The sequence below is a fragment of the Acomys russatus genome, chromosome 7, assembly GCF_903995435.1.
Source record: "Acomys russatus chromosome 7, mAcoRus1.1, whole genome shotgun sequence".
Lineage (NCBI taxonomy): Eukaryota > Metazoa > Chordata > Mammalia > Rodentia > Muridae > Acomys > Acomys russatus.
The window spans coordinates 3,405,305-3,429,525 of record NC_067143.1 but is presented as its reverse complement, the minus strand read 5'-3'; the positions used below and the strand labels follow the sequence as shown (position 1 = coordinate 3,429,525).

The 24,221-nt window shown below is 51.4% G+C and overlaps 3 protein-coding genes across 3 annotated transcripts; all 3 read right to left on the bottom strand.

Annotated features, from left to right (window-relative positions):
- Positions 1-3,240: 3,240 nt before the first annotated feature.
- On the bottom strand, positions 3,241-17,066 carry Etfb (electron transfer flavoprotein subunit beta). Its single transcript, XM_051148430.1, has 6 exons — positions 16,944-17,066; positions 8,752-8,910; positions 8,195-8,341; positions 6,696-6,758; positions 4,378-4,536; positions 3,241-3,452 (listed from the first exon to the last, which is right to left on the bottom strand). Exons 1-6 carry the CDS (start codon positions 16,998-17,000, stop codon positions 3,282-3,284), a joined length of 756 nt encoding a protein of 251 aa, XP_051004387.1. The 5' UTR covers positions 17,001-17,066; the 3' UTR covers positions 3,241-3,281.
- A 596-nt stretch (positions 17,067-17,662) lies between these two features.
- Cldnd2 (claudin domain containing 2) lies at positions 17,663-20,144 on the bottom strand. The gene is made up of 4 exons (XM_051149402.1): positions 19,439-20,144; positions 18,945-19,085; positions 18,134-18,253; positions 17,663-17,863 (listed from the first exon to the last, which is right to left on the bottom strand). Exons 1-4 carry the CDS (start codon positions 19,605-19,607, stop codon positions 17,790-17,792), a joined length of 504 nt encoding a protein of 167 aa, XP_051005359.1. The 5' UTR covers positions 19,608-20,144; the 3' UTR covers positions 17,663-17,789.
- Positions 20,145-22,723: 2,579 nt separating this feature from the next.
- On the bottom strand, positions 22,724-23,788 carry Nkg7 (natural killer cell granule protein 7). Its single transcript, XM_051149401.1, has 3 exons — positions 23,569-23,788; positions 23,347-23,493; positions 22,724-23,260 (listed from the first exon to the last, which is right to left on the bottom strand). Exons 1-3 carry the CDS (start codon positions 23,723-23,725, stop codon positions 22,959-22,961), a joined length of 606 nt encoding a protein of 201 aa, XP_051005358.1. The 5' UTR covers positions 23,726-23,788; the 3' UTR covers positions 22,724-22,958.
- Positions 23,789-24,221: the final 433 nt, after the last annotated feature.

Genomic DNA, 24,221 nt, shown 5'->3' with positions numbered 1-24,221 from the left:
CCAGGGGACATGCCCTGGGGTATAGATAATGTAACCAGTATCCATTGAGGAAAACTGATTTTCCATTTCCAAGTAGCTATCAGTTTTGAATAGTTCTTGGCTAGGGGTGGGACTTTGTGTTCACTTCCTATTCTCCATGCTAGGGTTCTGTCTGGCCTGAGCTTGGACAGCTTTTGTGGATAATGTTCAGTCTCTTGTGAGTTCATATGTGCATCAGTCCTGTTGTGTCTGCAAAATGCTTTCTTTGGAGCTATCACCACTTCTGGCTGTTAGACTCTTTGCACCCCCTCTTCTGAATAGACCCCTGAACATTAAGGGGAGGGATGTGATATACCTATCCCATTTAGATGAATGGATAATGAAAATACATTTAAAAACAGGAGTTAACTCAGCTGCCCGGAAAAATGAAATTATGAAATCGGTAGGTAAGTGAATAGCGCTAGAAACAGTCATCCTGAGTGATGTAACCCAGAAAGACAAACACTGCCTGCTCTCTGTCATACGTGGATGCTAGCTTTTAAGCTTTAGCTATGTGCTTTTCACTTGACCTTTTAAAATTCTACGGGAAGCAGGCCTGGTAGCTATCACTCCATCCAGCACTCGAAAGGCGGAGACAAGAGGACAGCCTGATTGAAGCTCAAAGTTCAAAGTCTGCCTGTGCTACATACGGGGAGTTTAAGGCCAGGATGGGCAATTTAGTGAAATACTCAAAGAAAGGGCTGGGGTGTGGCTTGGTGATACAGGGCTGGTCTAGTAGCATGCACTGCTTGGAGCGCTATGTGTATGGCTCAGTGGCAGAGGTCCTACCCAGAATCCTACAGTGAGGGGCTGAAGTGTGGCTCAGTGGTAAAGGCCCTGCCTTGAACCCCCTAATGAGGGCCTGGGGGTGAGGCTCAGTGCTAGAGCCCTTGCCTAGGGCCCATGCCAAGTGTGGGGCCGGGGTGTGGCTATTCCTAGCAATTGTAAGTCTCTGAGTTCAATCTCCAAAACTAAACCAAACAGACAAATACATGATACTGGTCTGGTAACACACACCTAAAATTCCAGCACTTAGGAGGCTGAGAGCAAGCCTGGGGTACATAGCGAGTTTCAGGTGAGCCTGGGACAATACTAAGGGTCTATCTCACCACCAACAATAATATAAATATTTTTTTTTTTTGAGACAGGGTTTCTTTGTGTAGGCTTGGCTGTCCTAGACTCACTTTGTAGATCAGGCTGGCCTCGAACTTGCAGCAATTTGCCTGCCTCTGCCTCCCTGAGTGCTGGGATTACAGACCTGCACCACCACACCTGGCTTAAAGTGTTATTTTTAACAAAATCTCAGTCGTTTGATTTTACCAATGAAGACTTAGGATCCAGGTGCTGGGGTGAAAGCCTGCTAGCTCCGAGAGGCAGAGAAAGCACCCAACTGGCCTTCCTCCTCAGCCAACTTCCCAAAAGGAATCTCCTTCCCCATGCTGTCTCAAAAAGCCCTTTCAAACTGAATACCCCTCGATTCTACTTCCTGTGTGTCTCTCCATCCATCCTCCTAACTTCTTCTTAGTCTGTTTTTTTTTCCCCTATGTACACTTCCTGCACCCACCTGATGGCTCTTAACCATCTGTACTTCTGTTCCAGGGGAATCCAAGGATCTCTTCTGGCCTCTGGTAACTGCATGCATGTATGTGGCACAGAGATATACTGAGGCACACACATACACATAAAATAATAAAAAAAAAACAAAACCATTTTTCTGAGACAGGATCTAAGGATCGCTCTATAGCCCCGGCTAGACTGCAAGTCACTCTGTAGACCAGGCTGGCCTCAAAATCACAGAGACCTGCCTTCCTCTGCCTCCCTAGTGCTGGAATTAAAAGTATACACCACTACACCCAGTAATAAATCTGTTTTAAGAGGGTTTGGCATAGATTAGTGTTCCTCTCAGTTGGCCAGAGAAGCCTTTCCACAGTGTGTAGTCAATGCAAAGTCTCATAATTGGTTAAAGTGCTGAGATTATGTGACTTCTGAATGCTCAGTCCTAAATGGGGCAGCAGTACCATTCTCTCTCCTACCTGGACATCACAGAAGAGGCAGGAAGAATGTAACAGCTGAAGGGGGAAGTGCTGTCTTCCAGATATGACAAGAAGATTGTCCTCCAGAACTCAGTAGCTGTAGTTAGTAGCCAACAAGATCAGCCTGCATTCCCGCAGACAGGACTGACTGGGCTAATGGGTTTCAAGAATCATTAGAAAAACAATGGGATGTGAAGACAGGATGGGGACACACGGGAGGGGACACGGTCTCACTGTGTAGTTCTGGCTATTCTGGAACTTGTTATGTAGACCAGCTGACCTTGAACTCATAGCGATCTGCCTGCCTTTGCCTCCCTGGTGTTGGGATTAAAGGCGTGGGCCACCATGCCTAGCAAGATACATTGTATTCATCTATGAAACCTTCAAAACACAAATCAAAGATAGTCTAGGGTTGGAGAGAAGGCACAGGTTCAGTGGTTACTTCCTGCTCTTGCTGGGTGCCTGCATTTTCTTCCCAGGACATGGGAGTCATAGCCACCGGAAGCTCTAGGTCCAGTGCATCCTTTGCCTCTGGTTTCCAGAGGCACCTGGAGCCATGCATGCATACCCTCCTGCCATGTCTGCACATAATTATCAAAGAATAAATCTCTTAAAAAAAAAAAAAGCATTGGGGAAGGCCCAGGCAGCTTGGTGGCTATCAAGCTAATGGAAAGATGGTTGTAGCGTACATCCAAACTACAGATTCCAAACTAAGCCTAACGCTGTTTTAAGCCATGAAACATTGGGGTGACTGGTCATGCCACAAAAAGCAACCTGTATTCATACATTGTTTTTGCTAATCCTACCCGATGAGTTGGAACCCTGGGTCAAAGAACATCTGCCTCAGGGCCCTGGAGCTAGAAACCAGGCGGGGTGTGGGGGTGTGGGAGCGCGTTTGAATCTTCCAGCACTCATCTGAACTCGGTATTCCTGGGAGATCTCTGGTCCTACCAGCATTCCACAGAAGGCCCCAAAGTCCAGTGTGCCTCCCGACCTGGCCCTAACCAACCTGTATTACAGTCACTTCTACCAGCATCCATTCCTTCGCTCTGAAGTCAATGGCACGGATGACTCAATGGCTCCCTAGCCTCACCCTGTGCAGGACCTGTCCCATGGGAGCTTTAGGTAGACGCTTGACGAGTGAATCAAACAGTGGACATCCACAGAATGAGGAACCAGAAGCAGGCGCTTGGAAAGGCACAGTTTTATTGCAGAGCGTCAGGGAGGGTCTCAGATCCGCCCCACCTCCTTCAGCTTGGCCACCAGGTCCTCTGTGGTCTCCACCTTGACTCCGGCTAAGCGTTGAGGGGGCTCCTCCACACTGATCACAGAGAGCTTGGAGGTCAGGTCCACACCCAGGTCTCCAGCCTTCATCACCTCAATCTTCTTCTTCTTGGCTTTCTGCACACGGGAATCAGTGGCTCAGGGGGGCAGCCAAGCCCCTGTCCTGACCCAACCTCCTCCTGATGAGTGGCGCATGTGTAGAACCACACTCTGCTGGCCAGCAACGTGATTTCTTATAGCTACCCCTGGCGTAGTCTATCCCTGAAGGATAGGATACCCTGGGAGCCTCAACTGCAGCAGATCTTCCACAGTGACCCTTCCTAAGCTGCTCACAGAGCACAGGGAGAACAGATGTCCTCCTGTTAGCTACGGTGACTCCATAGACTGCCGCTGACCTGGCCCACTGAATCTTCCCAGTGGCTAAGCTGATCTACTGAATCTTCCCCCTTGGCTGGCTTGACCCATTGAACCTTCCTACTTGCCAAGGTGACACACTCAACCTTCATATTGGCCAAGGTGACCCACCATACAGACCATTTTGATCAAGCTGACTGAAAGAACTCATCCTGCTTATTGTAAGGTTTTGGGATCAATTTCCTGTTGACCAAGGGACCTTTAGCCCCCTCCAAGATGGCGTGAACAATGACTTCCAACTGGCAAAAATGACCACGAGCCTTCCCTCAGGAGCCAAGACTGGATGACGTCTTGCTATTTGCCCAGGATTGTCTAATGAACTCCCAGCGGCTAGGATGACAGGAAGAAAGCCCCCTGTTGTCTGCAGAGATTTTCCACCTGCTGTGACCCTAACAGGTTCTCCTGTCACTATGCTAGCTCATTAACTTTTACCACTGGTAAGAGGTGAGCCTGGGAACAGCCAGCCAAGGTGGCCAGTGACCCCTCCCTTTGGATGCTATACCCTTTGTGGCCTTGTCTTGTGTCACTGAGGAGGCACCGGTCCCTACAATAGACTGTGGGGTGGGGTGAGCCACTATGTTAAAGAACCCTGAGCCAGGTTTTCAATTCACCACAATTCTCCACTCACCATGATGTTGGGCAGTGTGGCATAGCGAGGCTCGTTGAGCCTCAGGTCAGTGGTCACCACAGCTGGCAGCTTCAGGCGTAGGGTCTCCAGACCCCCGTCAATTTCCCGTTCCACTTTCACCTTGTCCCCCTCCAGTGTCACCTGAGAGGCGAATGTGGCCTAGAGGGGACAGCAGCAGAGGTAAGTGAAGTTGAAACAGGCACTAAGCAGGCTTAGCTTCCACTGCTGAGCACACGCATAGGGAAGTGAGTAGATGGAAAAAGAGAGAAGAGGCCTGTGATGTGTGAAATCGGGGGTGACCCGCAGCAAGCGAACTCTGGTGGCGGTGAGGGAAGCTCATCCTCACTTCTTCAGCCAAATGTGGCTTGGGGCTGGAGAGGTGGCTCGGTGGTTAAAAGCACTCGCTGCCCTTGCAGAGGACCTGTGTTTGGTCCCCAGAATCCACGTCAGGTGGCTTACAACTGCCTGCAACTCCCGCTCCAGGAGCTGATGGCACTCTTCTGGCCTCTGTAGGTACCTATACACATGTGCACATACCAACCCCCCACCCTCCCACCCACCCCCAGGCCTGCCATCACCGCATAATCATGCCTGCACATAATTAACAATAAAATAATTTCAGGAGAGAGAGAAGGCTAAGTGGTTAAGAGCACTTACTACTCTCCCAGAGGACCCGAGTTCAATTCCCAGCACCTATATAGTGGCTCATCTGTAAACTCCAGCTGTAGAGGATCAAATGCCACCTTCTGGCCTCTGAGGACACCCCCACACATTCACACAAACATACACATACATGCAAATGAAATGATGAGTAAGGCTTTAAGAGCTAGTGGGAGAAAGGACAGAACACACTGGGCACATCTCTTCCCCACTCTGCCTCATGCTTTACAATTTCAGGCCGTGTCATCTCTGCTACTTTAACACTAGCTATATTTATCATCGTTACTATTTGTGTGTGTGTGTGTGTGTGTGTGTGTGTGTGTGTATGTATGCACATGAATGCACTGTCCACAGTGTCCCAGGAGTGGGTGTTGGATCCCCCCCCCCCCACCGAGCTGGAGTCACAGGCAACATGGACACTGGGAACCATGGTCTGGCCTCTGCAAGAGCAGCCAGTGTTTTCCTTAACTGACAAGCCATCTCTCCATTCCTCAACACTACTTAAAGAACCCTGACCCAGGTTGAGGATGTAGCTCAGTTGATACAGTGCTCACCTGGCATGCACAAAGCCGTGGGTCCCATGCCCGGTACCACAGAGACGAGGGCTATGGGTACATGCCCGTCATCCCAGCACTCAAGACATGGAAGGAGGAGAATGAAGGTGTCACAGTCATCTTTGGGCTGAACTCAGGGGATCAGACTTGGTAGCAAGGGCCTTCACCTGCTGAGCCATATCAGCATGTCCTAATTAGTTTAAATTTAAAACCTGACATTGAGGTGCATTATCATGACTCTGGCAATGATTTCATGGGTAAACCCTGTGTCAATATGTGTCAGGCTGTGAACTTTGTGTGTCTGTGTACATGTGTGGGCAATAGGTGCATGTGGAATGCAGAGGACGATAACTGGTGGCTTCCTCAATCATGATCCTGCTTATTATTTTTACATTTTAATTTTGTGCATGTGCAAACACACACACAGACACACATATACACAGACACACACACAGACACACATATATACAGACACACTCACACACACAAAGACACACACAGACACAGACATACACACACTCACACACACAGACACACACACACTCACACACAGACAGACACAGAGACAGACACACACATACAGCACATGCAGACACACACAGATACAGAGACACACACACTCAGACACACACACACACACACACACTCAGACACACACACACACACAACTTGGGGGTGTTAGTTTTCTCTTACCATGTGGGTCCAGGGGATCGAATTCATGTCATCAGGTTTGGTGGCCAGCGCCTTTCCCCACTGAGCCATCTTGCCAGCCCTCTACCTTATTCTGAGACAAGGTCTCTCATTGCAAATCATACGCTTCATGTGTGCTTAGCTCACTGCACTGCCCTGATTTCTCAGTAAAGCTATTACAAAACCCCCATAGTCTAGTAACTGGCAAACTTTCACATCTCTTCAGAACAGTGCTTCATCCAGTGTGGGCAGGAAAGGCCCTTCTGAGTAGAGACCTTAAGCAGGGCCCCCCCCCCCCCCGAGAGAGCCAAAAAGCAAGTTGGGGAAACAGCACCCCAGGAGGCGAAGACAGCAGGTGCAATGACTCAGGGAGCAGTCCTTGGAGGATGAGGATGCTCCTTACCCCAGCCTCACCTGCGGCCAGTCCAGAAGTCCAGCTGTCATCTGGCCTGTCTGATTACAGTCGTCATCAATGGCCTAGCAGGGAGAGAGAGGGGGGGAACTTCATGATGATGGCAGCATCATAGGCTCCTTACTGATAACAGCGCTCAGCAGGCAAGACAGGAAATACTTCAGACTTTGCAAACTGTTCAAGCAGGTCACATGGCGCTCTAGCTACAGGTGATATGTAAATGAAGATGTGTGGGTGTGCCAATAAAACTTTATTGGGAAAGCAGATGTAGCCGGGAGCCATAGATTGCTGATTCCTGCCCTAGAATGACCTCCTCCCTGACCCAAGGGTATAGGCAGTCAGGTGAGCATGGATGTGGAGCAGCCTGGCATCTCTTTTGAGCTCTGTGCAGTCACTCACTCATCTAACTTTCAAGGCAGCCTGGATCTGTGCCAGCCACAGCAGAAGCCAGTAAGAACCTTCTATCCACCCTCCACCTCCCACTTCTCCATGGACTGGTTCAAGGATGGTCCCAGGACTCAAGCTGGAAGATGAAGAGCAAGTCCTGGGGTTCCTGGAAGGCTGTCAGGCTCCTGCCAGGCATACATGGACCCCAACCCTACCAGACTCTATCTCTTTGGTTTGTTCTCTGGTTCAGCACTTGGTCTCAGTTTAGGGAACTCTACTGTGACTCCCTGGCTAATGGTAATGGCTTCTACTGTCTGATTTTCACCGTGCTGGCAGGATTCCCATGACTTGTACCCATACCCTCTCCCAAGAGCTGGCCTGTTTCCAGGAGCCCCTTTCCTCATCCCTAGGACCCCAGCTGTTTCCTTTGTCTCCTGTACCCTCTGCCTCTCTGCCCCACTGATCTCCTACCTTCTCAGCACCCATCCATAATCCCCTTTCTCTCTTCTCTTCTGCTTATCAGCTCCCACAGGAAGGCCAGTGTCCCTCCCTGGGTATCCAGAGGGGACATGTGGACCAGCAGCAAGACTGCCTCAGTGAGACCCAGGGCAATCCAGTCATCACCTTGGTCCACCTTCTCCAAATGCCAGGCCATTCCTACTGGTTCCAGAGGAGTTCCTGTGCGTCTCCTGCTCACAGACCAGCTGCGGCTCCCTACTGTCCTACAACAAACACTCTTAGGTCAGTTTCAAGGCCAGGCCAGACTGTTGCACTGGAGCATGTTCTTTGGTTGTGCCCCAACACAGACACGGTTATCAAGCCAGACTGTGTGTTCTTGGCTTGTTACTGCCCCTGCACTACCCCTGGCTTGGGACAGGCCTCTGTCTCACCCATGTGAGCCCAAACCACAGTCTGTTAGACTTGGCCCAAAGCATCTCTCTGACCCTCACAGTGGTCTCTGTTGCTGGCTCACGCTCTGTCGGTGGAGATGGCAGGGCCCTGTGCTGCTTGACCTGGCCTGTGTAATCTGCCAGGTCTGAGCCTGCTGCAGTGTGGTCTCACACCCACCCTAAGCAGGGTGACGGCTGGGCAACGGAAGGCCTGGCACACCAACCTGCTTGCCCAGGAACAAAAGGTCCACTTTCTCCTTCTCAGCCAGTTTGGCCAGGACCCGGGCCACCTGCAGGGGGCCTAAGCTTTCTGGTACATCCACATGAATGCCTCTGTCTGCACCCATGGCCAGAGCAGTTCGGATGGTCTCCTGAAGAGGGCAGAGCAGTTACTAGACATCTATCATGCTAGTGACCAAACAGCCCAGACCCCAGCCCTCCTCCCTCAGACCCAGGGTCCAGACTCCAGCCCTCCTCCCTCAGACCCAGGGTCCAGACCCCAGCCCTCCTCCCTCAGACCCAGGGTCCAGACCCAGCCCTCCTCCCTCAGACCCAGGGTCCAGACAGACCCTAGCCCTCCTCCCTCAGACTCAGGGTCCAGACTCAGCCCTCTTCCCTCAGACCCAGGGATCCACACCCAGCCCTCCTCCCTCAGACCCAGGGATCCACACCCAACCCTCCTCCCTCAGACCCAGGGGTCCACACCCAGCCCTCCTCCCTCAGACCCAGGGGTCCAGACCCCAGCCCTCCTCCCTCAGATCTAGTCAGGGTCCCTCAGCACCTGGCACTGTGAAGGGCCGCAGCTGACAGCAATGACCTCCTTCACCAGCTTCTTCTCCTTCAGCCGCACAGCCTCCTCCACCGCAATCTCACAGAAGGGATTCATGGAGTGCTTCACGCCATCAGTGACCACGCCAGACTTGTCAGGCTTTACTCGAATCTGCGTAGTGGACAGGGAAGGCACAGGGTCAGGGCTCTACTGCTGAGCCTCGCGCGGCTAGATGTGGAAGGCCGAGGTCCACAAAGGGCCAAGACCTTCTTGGGTAGGGCCCATGGGTTCTAATTCCATAGCCATGTAGAACGCACAGGTGACGCCAGGCCACCCTCTCATTTCTCATTCAGATGTTCCCAAGCAGCAAGGACATCTGATATGGTTGTCCAGACTCTGTGTTTACTCTTGGAGTGTGTGTGTGTGTGTGTGTGTGTGTGTGTGTGTGTGTGTGTGTGTGTGTGTTTATGGGAGAAAGTTCTGTATGCCTCTGTATGCTTCAGCCCCAGTGAATAATAACACCAAGCAGGATATCTCCAAGTGCATTAGAAGTGCACCTGGCAGCCAAGTGTGGTTGCATACACCTGTAACCCAACACTTCGGTGGCTGAGGTGGGGGTTCCGCAGCTTGAGGGCTGGCTCAAAACAAAACACTCAAGTTTAGTTTCACGGATCTGAACTCAGGATGTGAGCACAGTGCTCCCTCTAGGGGCCTACGGGAGAACTGGCTATTTGGTTTATTAAATTCATGTGTTCTTGAAAGGTTTGCTGCTCTTCTAGAAGGCTGGAGCGCCACTGCCTGTAACTCCAAGTAGGGTGATCTGACGCCCTCTTATGGTCTTCACATGTACTGCACTCACATGTGCACATACAAACACACATATACACATAATCAGAAATAAGAACTGAAGTGTCATTATTGTGTGTGTGCCTTCGTGTGTCAGGGTATGCGTGTGGAGATCCATGGACAACGTCACTTCCTTCACCTCTAACACCCAGATTACAGGCATATGTCCTTAGCTGTGCCTTGCTCCCAGTGCTCTTAAATGAGTACATGGAGATGACACTAGGAGGGAAGGGGCATCATGAAGGAGCCCTGCTCTGAGCCACTGTGCTTAGCCACATGCGTCACTCTAGCCTCAGAGACCAGCTCTCATCCTCTCCCATGTACACAGGAGGAAGCAGGCTTTGAACTGCGGTGCCTGGCTGAAGATGTCACCGTCTGGCAGCCCCGGACGACGACTTCTAGGAGTTCCTGGAGCTGTGAAGGAAGGTAACAGGGGCCTGAGGAAGCTGTTAGGGACCAGCTCAATGGCTAAGTTCCGAAAGAGGATCTACATGGACCAGGTAAAGCGTGAGGGATGGTATTCCAGGGAGGTTCGCTGCAGGTGCTGAGACCCTGAGGTAGGAAGGAGAGGGAGGGTAGGCAGAGTCAGAGGAAGCCAGTGCAGCCAGGGTAGAGCAGGGTGGCCAGGTAGAGCAGGGTGGCCAGTAGCACTGAACGTTTGTGATAGGCATAAATGGCCTTCCCAGAGGTATGCAAGGTACAGACTCTCTTTAAAGTCATGCAAGGCAGGGGCTCTCACCAAAGGCAAGCAAGGCAGGGGCTCTCACCAAAGGCCAGCAAGGCAGGGGCTCTCACCAAAGGCAAGCAAGGCAGGGGCTCTCACCAAAGGCAAGCAAGGCAGGGGTTCTACCTCTGAGCCATGTCCCTGAGTCCCTCACTAAAGGGATCCTAGGTAGGTGCCTTCCCACTGAGCCACATCCCAAACCCCAAGGATTTTACCAGGGATTCTAACACCGAGGCATGCACTCAGCGTCTCACTGGAGGATTCTAGGCAGGGGTGTTACCACGAGGCCACACCCTCAGAGCCTCACTGGGGATACTAGCAGAAGCTCTGACATTGAGGCATGACTGCGGCTCCTCACTTGAGGATTTTAGACAAACATTCTACCAGTTAGCTCAATTATGTTATCTCTTTCTATTTTGAGATGGGGTCTTACGTATTTGCCCATACTGGCCTTGAACTTGCTCTGTGGCCCAAGCTAGACTTCGCGTTGTTGTGATGACCGTGAGTGCAAGGTTAATGACCCCAGTCTTGACCTGTCCAGCAGATCACTAGCTATGCCGCGAATACTTGGCAACAAACCAGTGAGAACTTACAAGGTCACAACCAAAGTCCCAGGGCACCTGCCCATGCTCTTAGATACACTAGCATGGGAAACAAAATCAAAAGTTTTGCCTTAAAAAAGGAAAATAAAACTCAAGATGGGGTTGGGGATGTCACCTAGTTTATAGAGTGCTTGTCTGGCATGCAAGAAGCCCTGGGTTCACCCCCAGCATCGGATATATCAAGCATGGTGATATGGGCCTGTAACCCACCCACCCTCCATCTTGGGAGATAAGGCAGAAGAAGCAGAAGTTCAAGGTCATCCTTGGCTACATAATAAGTTTGAGACCAACCTGGGTTACATCAGACTCTCAACAAACAAACAAACAAACAATTTAAGAGTTTCCTCTTTAAGACAGGGAGTAAACTTCCTCCCCAGAAAAGGCCTGTGCTGCTGAGTGGAGGAAGGGCCAGGGCTGACTTCACTGTGACCACCCTAGGAAAAAAGGGGCCAAAGAAAACCACCAGCTCCCCTGCTTAGTGGGACACCTTAAAGGTTTCCAGCTACTGGGCAGGATTAAGCCGGAAAACAAAGGTTGGCCTGGCACATCTACAGGGGTGTTTTACTTTTCTTTTTTGGCAGAACTAAGTTTTCAGCCCAGCATGCCAGCAAGTACCCCACCACTCTATGGATTCAGGTGACTCAGCATTCTAAGCTTTGCCCAGGCAGGCAGCCCAGCTCCAAGGGTCTAACTCACTTTAGCAACCTGGATTCTTGAAATATGTCCTAACAGCCAGGGAACTCCATCTTTGTTACTGTTATGTGGGAGCAAATGGGGCACAGAGAAGCCAAGTGCTGACCCAAGGCCACCCAGGGAAGTGGGAACGGAGGGAAGGGGTCTAACTTAAGACTGTCTTGGAAGCAGGAGGCTCTATGGAGTTAACAATTGTGTCTACTGGCACTACCCCCAGGAAGGGTTTTTGGTTTTTTGAAGAAACCTCCTGAAAATAAGCCTTGTCTGCAGACTTTGACTGATCAGCATATCTGACTGTGGAGACTGGAATGCTGCCGATCCAGAGGCTAATTACCTTATCTAGGGCTAGGTCTAGTCTAGACTTGGCCCTCTGTAATGTCTGTGACTCACAGATAAAAACATCTAGAATCTATAGACTTAGCAGACCAGCTTCCATCATCAATCCAGAAGCTATGAACACCACCGGGCAGCATCTTGGGCTTTTAGAAAAGCGCTCCCCCCATCTCAGTGCACCCGCCTCTCCAGTGTAGTCAGCAATGTATTTAAAACTTGCACTGATTTATGGCTTTCTTTATTCTGACAAAGTATGAAAACTTCATGAAACTGATTCCATGTTGGATGATGGAATTTGGGGGCAACCTTAATCTGTGTTTCTGGGCTACGGTCACTCAAAATGGCTCCAGGACAAACTTGGGGCTTGCTCTGTTCTGGGTAGACACTGGACCAGTGAACTCCATCACCCAATGTGCTCCTTCCTTTAATTTTGAGGCAGGGCCTTACTACACTGCTGCTCAGAATAGCCTTAGATTCACCGTAGCTCAGAATGGCCTTGACTGTTCCTGACGATGCTTCCTGGGTAGACAGGATTATGGGGTAAGGGGGTTTCTATGTAAGGGGCACACACCTATAGTTCCAGTATTTGGGAGGTATAAGCAGGAGAATTAGGAGTTCAAGACCATCTTAGAACACATGAAACTCTTTCTCAAACCAAACCAAACCAAACCAAACCAAACCAAACCAAACCAAACCAAACAAGACAAACATAAAGGAAAAAGAGACCTAGATGGTTAAAGTGCCTGCTGCCAAGCCTGGTAAGCTGACTTTGATCCCCAGGAGAAGACTGGTTCCCTCAAATTGTCCTCTGACCCTAGGCCCATAGGCACATACCTGCATTTCTGTACACACACACACATACACACACACACACTCTTTTTTTTTTAAGAGAAGGTTTTAAAATGTAGCTTCTGGCAGCCTTTCCTGGACTCTTGACATAGTGCACAGACCAGAGCTTAATGGGAAAGGGGCACCTGTGGGGCACAGAACAAGCAGAGCAGCAAAGCCTGATGGGAGATCACACACTGGAGACACCAGTGACAGACTGGGGTCAGAGCAAGGAGACCTTCCAACAAGGGAGCTGAGTGCTAGCAAACACAGGTCTCTTGGGGGTGACACTAGGGCCCGAGGCTGGGAGGTGAGGGTGGAGGTAGTGAAGGGAAGGTGTGGGGAGCCAGTGTGTCCTCAAGCACTAAAGCGGTGGGACATCCACTCCACAGGTGGATCCATGCTTCTGGGTGGGAAGGTTCTATTCTGGGCCTCAGATTACCCAGCCTCTCCTGGTTAACTCAGAGGGCTAACCGTCCAGAAAATGTGTCCCTGGCCAGAAACAAGCACCACTGAGTTGCCAAATACCTATTAATACCCTCTTTCTCCCTGTCTCTGCATGCACCGCTTGTAATTTAAGGAAGTTGCCAAAGAGACTTCCATTACCCACAATCCACTTCGGCACACCAGGCACTGTTCCAAGGACTCACTTAACCTAAGCCGAACACTCCACTGTGGTGGCACTTGCCAGCAGGACATGCTGAAGAGGCATAGGTGGGAGGATGAAGAGCTGCAGCTCTTCTGGGCTGCATTTCTGGGCCCCTGAGATGGATCGGTAGATAAGGCTGTTTGTGGCCAAGCCTGATAGCCTAAATTTGATCTCTGAGACCCACATAGTGGAGGAAGAACACCCACTACCTTGATCTGGTTTCTGGTCTCCACAGTAGTGCTATGGCATGTCAGTCCCCAGCACTCACACGGTGGCTTACAACCAACCACCTGCAACTTCAGTTCTAGGGGATTTCCCATGAGGGCTAGCCCTCTTTTGGCCTCCAAGAGCAGTGTATGCAAATACTGCATATCATGTATTTCCAGGCAAACGTATCATATATAAAACAACAATAATTTTTAAGGGCCATTTTATCAGTGGAATGAACCATTCAGCTCACATGCCTGCAGTTTGAAACTGCTGCCACTGTGAACACATCAGGCGCTCTCTCCCCCAGCAGACCTCAAATTCCAGAATGACAATAAGAAAGTGACACTGGTTACATGCTAAGAGTGTAGAGGGGGTAGGGCCTCTGAGCACTGTGATCTTCAGGAGGGGCTCACAGAAGGCCTCAAAGAAGGTGATCTTTGGGCAAACACTTGAGGGACTGGGTGACCCTGGAACACTGAGGCGAGTCAGACTTGGTCCAATCTGCAAGGAGCTGCCAGTCTGGAAACAGGGGTATAGGTGGCACACTGGGGTAAACAGAGGACCACAAAACAGTATGGAAAGGACTTATAGAACAAAATCAGGGGCCCTGAGGAAAGAGGAACTTGATTCAATATTGTCCTAATCAATTGGTCTCAATTGTCAAGACAGGAAGATGATGCTGGGGAGTAGAGCAGAAAGGACGTCAAGGCCAACGAATCAGCTGACTTGGGGCACAGGCTGGAGGTTGGGGAGCAGAAATGGCAAGAGAGGGCCCCAGGAGGGACATATTTGGCTGCACCAAATAACCAAGGGTCCCCAGAGCCAGCCTGAGGACGTGGGACTTTGTATTCAGAGTCCTGGAGAGGCATGTAGGAAGTCCCCAAGGCTGGATGAGAGAGGGCTGGAGGGGAGAGCCCATGATCTTGGGTGGTGGGGGTGGGGCATGGGGCGGCTGGAGCTGGGGTCTAGGTGAAACAGGGGCTCATGGGCTAGAGCCTGGGGCTGAGGAGGAAACAGTGGTGTATTAGGAACTGACAGACCATGGCAGGTTGGGGTTAGGAGGAAAAATGGTGGTTAAGTAATCAGATGATGAAAAGGTGGCACCTTGCATCAGGCTAGCAAGGCCTGACTTAAGGGAGGTATTCTAGACAGTGGATGTGAAGCAGGAAGCCCTGCACAGTGTGGGAGGGAAGTGCCACTGACCCTGAGGAGAGGAGAGCTGTAGATACCACACTGTGTTCACCTTTCAGTTCAGTTCTGACTGGAACGTAGCGAGGATGACGATGGGCCAGGCTCGCACTAGGAGGTGCTGGGATTAAAGCTGAGTCAGGGTGTTGAGGGTGCTCGGTGTGGTGCTGCACGCACGCAGGCCCAGCATCAAATCCAGCTGAGAGGCTGAGGATGGAGAGGCTGAGGCCAGTCTGGGCAATTAAACATCTCACAATAAGATGTAGAGAGCCAGGCATGGTAGCACATATGTGTAATTCCAGCGTTCATGACGTAGAGGCAGGAGGATCAGGAGTTCAAGGTCATCCTCAACCTCATAGTGAGTCCCAGGTCAACCTGGGCTGTCTTTAGGGGCTGGGGAGATAGCTCAGCAGTTAGGAACACTGGTGCTCTTCTAAAGGACCCAGGTTCCATTCCCAACCTGCCCACTAGGCAGCTCGCGAGCATCTGTATCTCTGGCTTCAGGAGCTCTGATGCCCTCTTCTGGGCACCTGTACTCACATATGCATATCAATAGACATAATAAAAAAATAAATAAAATTAGGGACTGAAGGGAAGGCTCAGTGGCTAAGAGCACTGGCTGCTCTTCCAGAGGAACTGGCTATCTGCATGGTAGCTCACAACTGTCTGTAAACTCCAGCTCCAGGGTGTTCGACACCTTCACACATGCATGCATGCAAGCAAAACACCAATGCACATAAAATAAAATTAAACAATTTCTAAATTTTAAATTAAAAAGACCTTGTGTGCAATAATAATTTTAAAAATAGAACAGAAAAAAAGACTGGAACTATAGCTCAGCGGTACAGCACTGGCTCGGCCTAGCATTTGGAAAGTGCTGGGTTTGATTCTCATCAACACACACACACACACACACACACACACACACACACACACAAATAAATAAATGGTGGTTGAGTTTGGTCCCAGGAACCCATGTGTTTCGTGTTTCTCAATTAAGTCTGGAAGTGCCACCTCTGTCACAGGCTGTTGCAAGCGTCCCCAAGCCAACCTGTTTTCTCTTTATCAAAGAGGCAGAAAGCCAGACTTGCCTACACTCTTGCTGATTACCCAGCTGGGGATCTGACAGAGGCCTCGGTTTCCTCATCTACCCAATGAGAATAAGAGCGCAGAAGATACAAAAGATTCATCTCTGTACAGGACTGGCATCTGCTGGTGCTTTGCGCCCACCTCAGTGTCCACTGTTAGGGTCATGGTCATTTGAATCTGTCTCCTGTATTCTCCTTATCTCATTCCTCAATGGGGGGTTTGGGGATGGAGGCATTAATGCCAATGTTGTAGCTAGTTTTCACCCATAGGTGCATAGTCCTTTTCCTAGGACACGGAAGGGAACACCCAGTATTATGGGGACAGACAGATATGAACTGCCACCATCTTTTTCAGTTCAGATTAGGCCAAGCACTGAGAGAGACTGGTCTGGGAAGCCAGTCTGATTCAATGCTGCCTACCCCAGCTTCTCTCTGGGGAGAGGCCATGCCCTCAAGAGTGCTGCCTTCAAACCTCTGATGGACAATGAAATGCCGGGGCACTCTGCTGTCGCAGTCAAGGGGGATCCTTTGAACTTGCTTCTCCAGCAAACACAGGTCTCCTTCCTTTTCTAGCTAAGAATTTTCACAAGCACCCCATAGCTATGTGGGTGAGGCAGTTTCTAAATCCCGGGGAACCAGATGGCTCCCCACGTGCAGTACTTGTAGAGCAGGCAATGCAACCTGGAACGCGATGAGTGAGGAAGCGCAGACCCCACAAAGAAGTCTCTATTCTGCTTCTTTCCTTGCTAAGTGACTTCTTTGTGCCTCAGTTTCTCCGCGTGTTAAATGCAAACTATGACTCCTCCAGGCCACGGTTATCAGGGAACTGAGAAAGAGGGAAGCTGGGTCGTGACCTCAAAGGGAACTGATTGTTAGGAACTCACAGCCCTTGATCTTTGCTCCAGGTATGACTGACATTGGGTCAAAGCGCAATAGAAATTGATTTTTGAAAGGATCTCTCATACGGGGTACGCTCTTGATATTGGAAGCTCATAGCTGCGGGCTCAGGGTGCTGGAACAGAGTTGGGGGTGGGGAAAGTCACCTTCACAGCGAAGTCGATGACCCTCTTGACAGCCACAAGCGCGCGCAGCTCCGCCATCTTCCTGCTGCCGTCACCGGCCAGGTCCGGTTGCGCTTAATCTAGACTTCAGGACACTCCGCCCCCCCCCCATATCTGTCTCTGCGCCTGCGCGCCTCAATATCAACCAACCAACCGCCGCATAGCAAAAAGAAAGCCAATGGGGAGCGGAATTCAGGGAGGGAGGCGGGACCCAGGGCGGGCCGCTGGGTGGAGGGGGCGTGGCGCGGAAGTAGGGGAAAGGGCATTCCTAGGAGTGAAGTTTGCTGAAATAACTCGCCGCCCTTCACTCCTGTTGTCCCCAGGTCTGCAATTCACATCCAGGTTCCCTCTTTCTCCACTACTCCAAGTCGCCGTGTCCGTGTTCCCACGCGCACCCTGTGCCTTCCCCCCCCACGCTCCCAGACCTTCCCGTGTTTGCCTCTGCATTCTTTGGTATCCACGCTCGTCTCCGCCTGCCCCCCCCCCCGTCCAACCCCGCGCCCACGTCCTCTATGAATTCCCAGTGTCGGCTCGGCCTCACCCCGCTTCTCTGTGTCTATGTCCTTTACCCGTCCCCCGTTTCGTCTCGACCCCACACCCTCTCCCTGCTTCCACGTCTCCTGCGATTCCCCGGAGTCCTCTACAGGTCCCAGTGTCACAGTCTCTCCGCTCCTACTCCCCCACATTTCCTCCCGATGGCCTTAACTTTCTACAGGCCACCGTATCTGTGTTCCCGTAGTCTTCAGGCCTCTGTCTCACGTCCCGCAGAAAAGCACGCAGAATTGGTGCTAAAAGCCAATCCTTTATTCTGCCCCAGGCAGGCTGCTTTCACAGGCACACGGGGAACCCGCCGATGGCTTCGGTGCTCTGCATGATCATGTCCGCCAGCAGAAAGCAGAAGCCTGGCAGAAGGGGAGTGCAGAGCCGGGAAAGAAAAGTGGGCGGTGGAGTGGATGGCCTGGCCTGCCAGGGGACTAGGGAGGGGGCCTCCAAGGGTGTCTCCACCGGGTGTGCTGGAGTCTGGAGCGCAGAGTGTTGGGGGCGGGGGAGGGGGAAGGGGAGGGCTGGAAGACACTGGGCTTTCCTGGGAAAACAGGTGACTGGGAAGTTTCTAGGAAGAGGTGTCCTCTAGAGGGGCAGTCTCCACCCTCTTCCCCTCCTGTTGGTTTTACCGGCAAGAAAGGAGAAGGGTAAAGCCAGCCATCCGAAAAAGTAGGACCAGGAGAAGAAGACGTCTGGCTTCCAGGCATTCTTTGCAGTGTACACGGACAAGGCAATCAGCAGCAGCAGCCCTGAGACACGCCCACTTTTCAGGTGAGCGTGACCAGGTAGGGCGTTACTCACGCCTGCTTCTCCGAGCCCTTGCCTCTGACTAACCAAACCCGGCGCAGGCGCAGGCTACTTTTGGCTCCACCTTCCAAGGCTTCCCCCTCTTCTTCTTTTTATTAAAAATAGGTTCTTCCTTTATACACTATATCCGACCACAGTTTCCTCTCCCTCCACTCCTCCCAGCTTCCTTCATTTCTGCCCTTCCCCAGATCCGCTCATCCTCTGTTTCTTCTTCGGAAAAGAGCAGGTCTCCAAGAGACAACAGCCAAACAGGACAAGACAAGATGCAGTGAGACAAGGAAAAAGCCCTCATATCGAGTCTGGACAGGAGAACCCAGTAGGAGGAAAAGAATCACAAGAGCAGGCAAAAACAAAAACAAAAACAAACCAAAAACAAACAAACAAACAAAAAAACCAAAAAACCCCAAAACCAAACCAAACAAGCAAACGAAAACCCAAAAAAAACAGAGACACCACAGCTCCCATTGTTAGGAGTCTGACATCTTTGTGCTAGCCTCCTCTACGTCCTCCTTCAGTCAATCCCCCACCCCCACCCCCTTTCTAACTGTGCCAATCAAGCTCTCTTGGCCCAACTCCCTCAGGCTCTCTATCACCACCACCCCACCTCCCGCATGAGAGTGACCGCCTTCTCACCACTGAGGAACAGTAAGAGGACGGCGTTCCGGCTACGCAGCGCCTGGCCCTCTTGGCACCGAATCCTCATTCCTATCCCCAAAGATATGACACTGAAGGCCGCTGCCAACACCATGCACGCTGCTGTCACTGCCAGGGTGTCTGGAGAGACAGGGTAGCATCAGATGGGTACCTTGCTGCCATGAGAAAGCAACTCTGAGCTCTTTTGGCCACCCTCACCTCACCACATACAGGCCGCTGGCGTCTAGAGTCCAGCTGTCTCCATTTGGAAGCAGGTGGTTAAGTGGGGACAGAATGAGGACATGGTAGGGAGAGGGCAGCTACACAGGTCTGGGGAGAAAGGGCCCTTGTGGTAGCAGAAGACAGGTCTGAGGAGAACGGGTCTTGGTAGAGGACAGCTGGATCTGGGCCTGGGGTAGAAAGGCCCAATTGGAGCTGGAGGTAGCGGTGGATTCTGGAGTGTGGTCTGATATAGGGACAGGTGAGGGTCTCACTCTGGCAGGGCATGTTGGTGCAGATGCCATGGTTACACTCCTGCCACAGGCCGCTGTATGTCCCCTGTTGTCGGATCCAGTAGTTGGTGGCAGTGGACAGTATTGTGAGGATGCTGGTTAAGAGATTAAGCGTGTTGCCTCCAGTCTGAAGGCATCTCTTCACCCCCATGCCAAGGAGGCAGCTGCCAAGGACATTATAGGTAGGACTGGCTCGTACCTCTGATTTGGGGTAAGGGGGACCACCTCCACTTTAGAAGGCCTCCCTCCCCAAGCATTCCTGCCTGGCAACCTCAAGATTTCCAAAGCCAGCCACTTGGTGGCTTATGCCTGCAATCCTAGCCTCAAGGAGGCCAGAGGCAAGAGGCCAAAAGGCCAAGGCCAGGTCCGGGCCACCCAATGAGTTCTAGGCCTGGTAGACTACACAGTGTGAGATCCTGTCTCAAAACAAACAAACAAAAACAGAAGCTAGGAATGCAGCTCCATGGCGGCGTGCTTGCCAGGTGTGCACACTAGTCACCCCCGGCACTTGGGGATAGGGCCGGGAGGATTAGAGGTTCAAGATCATTTTTCACTACATATTTACTTCAAAGCCAGCTTGGGCTACATGAAACTCTCTCAAACAAAACAAAAAGATTCCCAATCTCCCTTCATCCGTGTTCCTGGCCTCTTCTTCAACCACTTTGCCTAAGAATTTATGATTCCTTTTAAGAAACTCAGTGCTCCAACTGCTCCCACCACCATAGTCACCTCAGGCCTCACAGCTCAGTGACTAACTTCCAGGCATTTCCTTGGTCAGTTGAGGAAGGTAGCCCCATTGGCCCAGTGCTCTCCTCATCCCACACCCCCATATATATACACCCCCAGAAAATGCCTTACAGCCTGGTCCCTTGAGACAGACAGACCACAGGGTCGGGGGTGGGGGGGTGGAAGGGAGGATGGGTCTCTGTGAGGCAGCAGAGATTCCAGAACTCCCTCCCCCTGGCATCCACTTAAAGGGGTACCCTCCCCCAGAAGCATATTCATTTTCTGTCCCTGTTCTAGAATTTGTTTGTTTGTTTGTGAGACAGGGCCTCACTAGGTAGCTCTGGCCTGCCTGCCTCTGCCTCCCAAGTACTGAGATCAAAGACGGATGCCACCATGCCCAGCAGGATTGTTGTTTTGAGACAGGGTCATTTAATAGGGAGTGCACCACCAAACACAGCTTCTCTTTTAAAATTTTGATTTAAAAAATTTAAAGCAATGTGAATTTTAGTTTTAGAATTTATTTTTATTATTTTTAATTGTGTGTGTCTGTGTGTGGGTATGTGCATGTGAGTACATGTGCCTAACAGAGGCCAGAGGCACTGGATCCCATGAAACTGAATTGCCTTTGGCTTTGAGCCACCCCGATGTGGATGCTGAGAACCGAACTCTTAACTTCTGAGCCTAGCTTCAGAGTCTCTCTTAACGGGAATGACAGCTCAGAAAACAAGCCTGGGAGCCATCTTGGCTGTTCCTGGCTGCAATCCTAGCATGGTGAGGATGAAGCAGGCCAGCTTGATCTCCATGTGAGTTTCAGGCCAGCTAAGTGCCTGTCTCAGGAAGAAAAGGGAGAGAGATGGAGGTAGGGCAGATGATGGAGGAAGGAAGAAAAGAGCAACAGGAGGAAGGGGAAAGCTCCGAAGCTGCAGCTACTGCATGGCTGACCAAGTTGTATAGAAGCTGAACTATCGCGGTACCTCATAAGGTCTCCTGGGTCCCACTTCTCTGTCTGCTCTTTCTGCTCCCGTGCAGCCAGGGCTCAGCCCTCTTCTCCACTTCCCCTGGTAAATGCTGACCTTTGGGTACTGTCCCATGCCACTCCCCCTCTCCATGAGAGCCTTCCTCTCCTCAAGAATATCGACCCTGATATCTGAGGAAACAACCAAAATGGCACTGCTAGCCCCGGGTTCCTCCTCTGATGCCCAGATAGGAGCCCTCACCTGCTTCCCGCTCTCCTCCCTGGCCACTCAACCACCTTGCCACCCAGACCGAAGGCTTCCCTCACACCTGTGGCTCTGCTGCATCCTCACTTGGTCCAGCCAGAGCCTCCGCTGCTTTCCTTGCGTCCTTTGTGCCTCTGACTCCAAGGCCTGTTACTTCCTTTCCATCCTTTTTAATCTCACCTGCAAATTACTGGGGACCTCTCTCACATTTGGGACAGCTTTCCCCCTGCTCACAGTTATCGCCCAATTTTGCCTCCATCCTTAGAGGGAGGAGAGTTGTGGCAATAGAGGCCCTGGCTCCCATTTGCTTCTCTGTCATAATTTCCCACCACCCCACATTCTAAATTCTAGACACGAACGACCACTTTCTATACTCTTTCCATGTCTCCATCTTCAGGCACCTCTGCCTGGATAGTGTCATTTTTGTGCTAACGAATGTTTGTAATCTTAATACTTGAGAGGCTGAAGCAGGAGGATTGCTGTGAATTCAAGGCCTATCTGGCAAGTTAGTGAGATATTGTGTAAAAAACTGTAAGAGAGCTGGGGCTGTACCTGGTGGTTGAGGGCTCGCTTTAGGTGGCGGAGACTCTGTGTTCTATCTTCTATGTTAAACCAAAATAATAGTTGCTAAATGTCATCTCTGGTAAAAATGACATGCTTGGGCTTAGTTTCCCTCCCACATCCCCAGGCTGTGGCTGTTGTCTCGCTTGTTTCATATGCTGGTGGTTACGGCTTGGGTGTGATGCATGTCAGTGTACCTAGAGTGGACCCACAGAGAAAGCGAGGAGGAAGGGCGGGAGGGAGGGGAAGAGAGTGAGGAGAATAGAGAGAGGAAAGAAGGGAAGGAGGGAAGAGGGGAGGGAGGGAGGGAAAGAGACGGGGGGGGGGAGGGGAAGAGAGAAAGGAAGGGGAAGAGAGAGAAAAGAGAAGAAAGGAGTGAGGAGAGAGAGAGAGAAAAAAGAAGAAGAAGAAGAAGAAGAAGAAGAAGAAGAAGAAGAAGAAGAAGAAGAAGAGAGCACTTGGGGAAGAAAAGAGAAAGATGAGGGGAGAGCAATAGGATATGTTGCAGGTAGGCAGGCCTACAGCTCTCTCACCTGCCCCCCCCCCAGAGCTCCTGTGTCACTCACCAGAAGGCTTATGTGTGGTTGACTTAGGTGCTGAGGATGCAACTTGGACCTCATTCATACTCATCAAGTCATTACAACTGAGGCACCACCCCAACCCACGATGGGGTTTTTGCCTCAATGCCAGGTCTCACTATGTTGCCTAGGCCAGCCTTGAACTCACCATGTCATCCGGGCGGACTTTGAAGTTGTCATACTCCTTGCTCCAGTCTCCTGAGTAACTGGGACAATAGGCCTGGCTTGGCTTATGTCTTGACTGAACTGATCTCAGAATAGTTAGGTGTCAGCATGTTTTTATTGAGTGTGTGAAGGAGCCAATGAAGGGTTAGGCAAGGCGAGAGGGACAAAGGCGGAACTCTGCTTTCCTTTTTGTAGCTCTGGAGAGGACCAAGCTCCAAATATCCTGCTGCCCCTGCTGTCCTTGGCTTCTGTTCACAGGGTTTCATACTCACCCCTACGGGTCCTACAGTGAGCACCCAGGCTTAGGCAGCCTGGGGTGGAGAGAGAGGAGAAGAAGGAAATTAAGTATGTGAGTGCCCTGCTCTGCCCTGCCCCAGCCCCCAGCACGGTCCTCCCTGGGGAGGTGGGCTGAGTGGTACCTGCACAGACAAAGAGGATGGAGGAGACCCAGCCCAGATAAAAGGACCAGGCGAAGAAGGTTTGGACCTGGGGAGACGGTGTCTGGCTCCATCGCGTACCGGTATACACCGCCATAGCCACTACGGTGGAGAGAGCTAAGGGAAGAAACAAAAGAGAGCTTGCTTGTTCGCTGCAGGACTCACCAGCCACTGTCCTAGTGCAGCCCAGAGCCCATTCATACCTGCAGCAAAAGCCATGATAGTTGAGACCAGAGGGCCACGGCCCGGGGAGGACAGAGCCGGGATGCAAGACAAAACCAGGAAGGCCATGGACACCAGGCTCCACAGGACAGCCAGGATATAGAAACTCTGTGTCACACGGATATAACCTAATGCAAGATGAGATTTCTGAGTTTCGGTTCCCCGCTGGACATTCCCACCACCAGAGTCCATTGCCCCTTTACCTGCTACTTGGGTCCCATGGCTCGCCGGCCAGAGGCCGGAGTGGGCAGAGAAGGTGGGGCCTGTGGCCACTATCCAGTAGTCAGTGCTCAAAGCAGTCAGAGAAGAAGCCAGGCCCAGGGAGCCAGCAAGCAGGGCCAGGGACCGGCAGGGCTCCATGAACACAGCTCTGGGTCTCCACTTCTTAGGGCACAAAGACACAGATATCCCAGACTGTTGGGTCTTAGACTACTAGGTCCTCTAAGGCAGGGGAGCAGCCAGCCAGCAGCAGCAGCTTTGGCTAGGAGTCCTCTGTGGCTTCAGGCCTGGCACCTGACTCTTCATCACACCCTGCTCTTCCTGAGTGGCTTCCCCTCCCCTCTCAGATCCGCTCCTCTCCTCCTGTGTTGTAAAGGAGGGTCCTGCTGATGTCATAACTTGCTGGCTTCTCAGGGGGTGTCAACCAACCCTCCCTCCGTGGTCTAAGTTAGTGGTTTATACTGTTTTCATGGGTTTTGCACCTCTACAGTTGGAGACAGCAGGTTTCCTGGAAGGCCTTAGGGAGGGGGGCCCTGAGGTGGGAGGGGGGCTAAGAATACTAGGGTGTGAGTTAACTGAAAGGGAAGATGTGGCCGAGGGAACAGTTGTGTCACACTTTCCTGTGGTTTTTACACTT

Coding starts and splice junctions, on each gene's coding strand:
- Etfb (XM_051148430.1), bottom strand. CDS start 17,000: ATGGCGGAGCTGCGCGCGCTTGTGGCTGTCAAGAGGGTCATCGACTTC. Junction 6,759..8,194: donor TTTTGTTCCTGGGCAAGCAG/GTTGGTGTGCCA, acceptor TCTCCCTGCTAG/GCCATTGATGACGACTGTAA. Junction 4,537..6,695: donor GACTTCTGGACTGGCCGCAG/GTGAGGCTGGGG, acceptor TGTCCCCTCTAG/GCCACATTCGCCTCTCAGGT.
- Cldnd2 (XM_051149402.1), bottom strand. CDS start 19,607: ATGGGGGTGAAGAGATGCCTTCAGACTGGAGGCAACACGCTTAATCTC. Junction 18,254..18,944: donor CCTCTTACTGTTCCTCAGTG/GTGAGAAGGCGG, acceptor GGCGTGTCTCAG/GGCTGCTGCTGCTGATTGCC. Junction 17,864..18,133: donor ACCCTTCTCCTTTCTTGCCG/GTAAAACCAACA, acceptor CCCTTCTGCCAG/GCTTCTGCTTTCTGCTGGCG.
- Nkg7 (XM_051149401.1), bottom strand. CDS start 23,725: ATGGAGCCCTGCCGGTCCCTGGCCCTGCTTGCTGGCTCCCTGGGCCTG. Junction 23,494..23,568: donor CCATGGGACCCAAGTAGCAG/GTAAAGGGGCAA, acceptor ATCTTGCATTAG/GTTATATCCGTGTGACACAG. Junction 23,261..23,346: donor TATCATGGCTTTTGCTGCAG/GTATGAATGGGC, acceptor TTCTTCCCTTAG/CTCTCTCCACCGTAGTGGCT.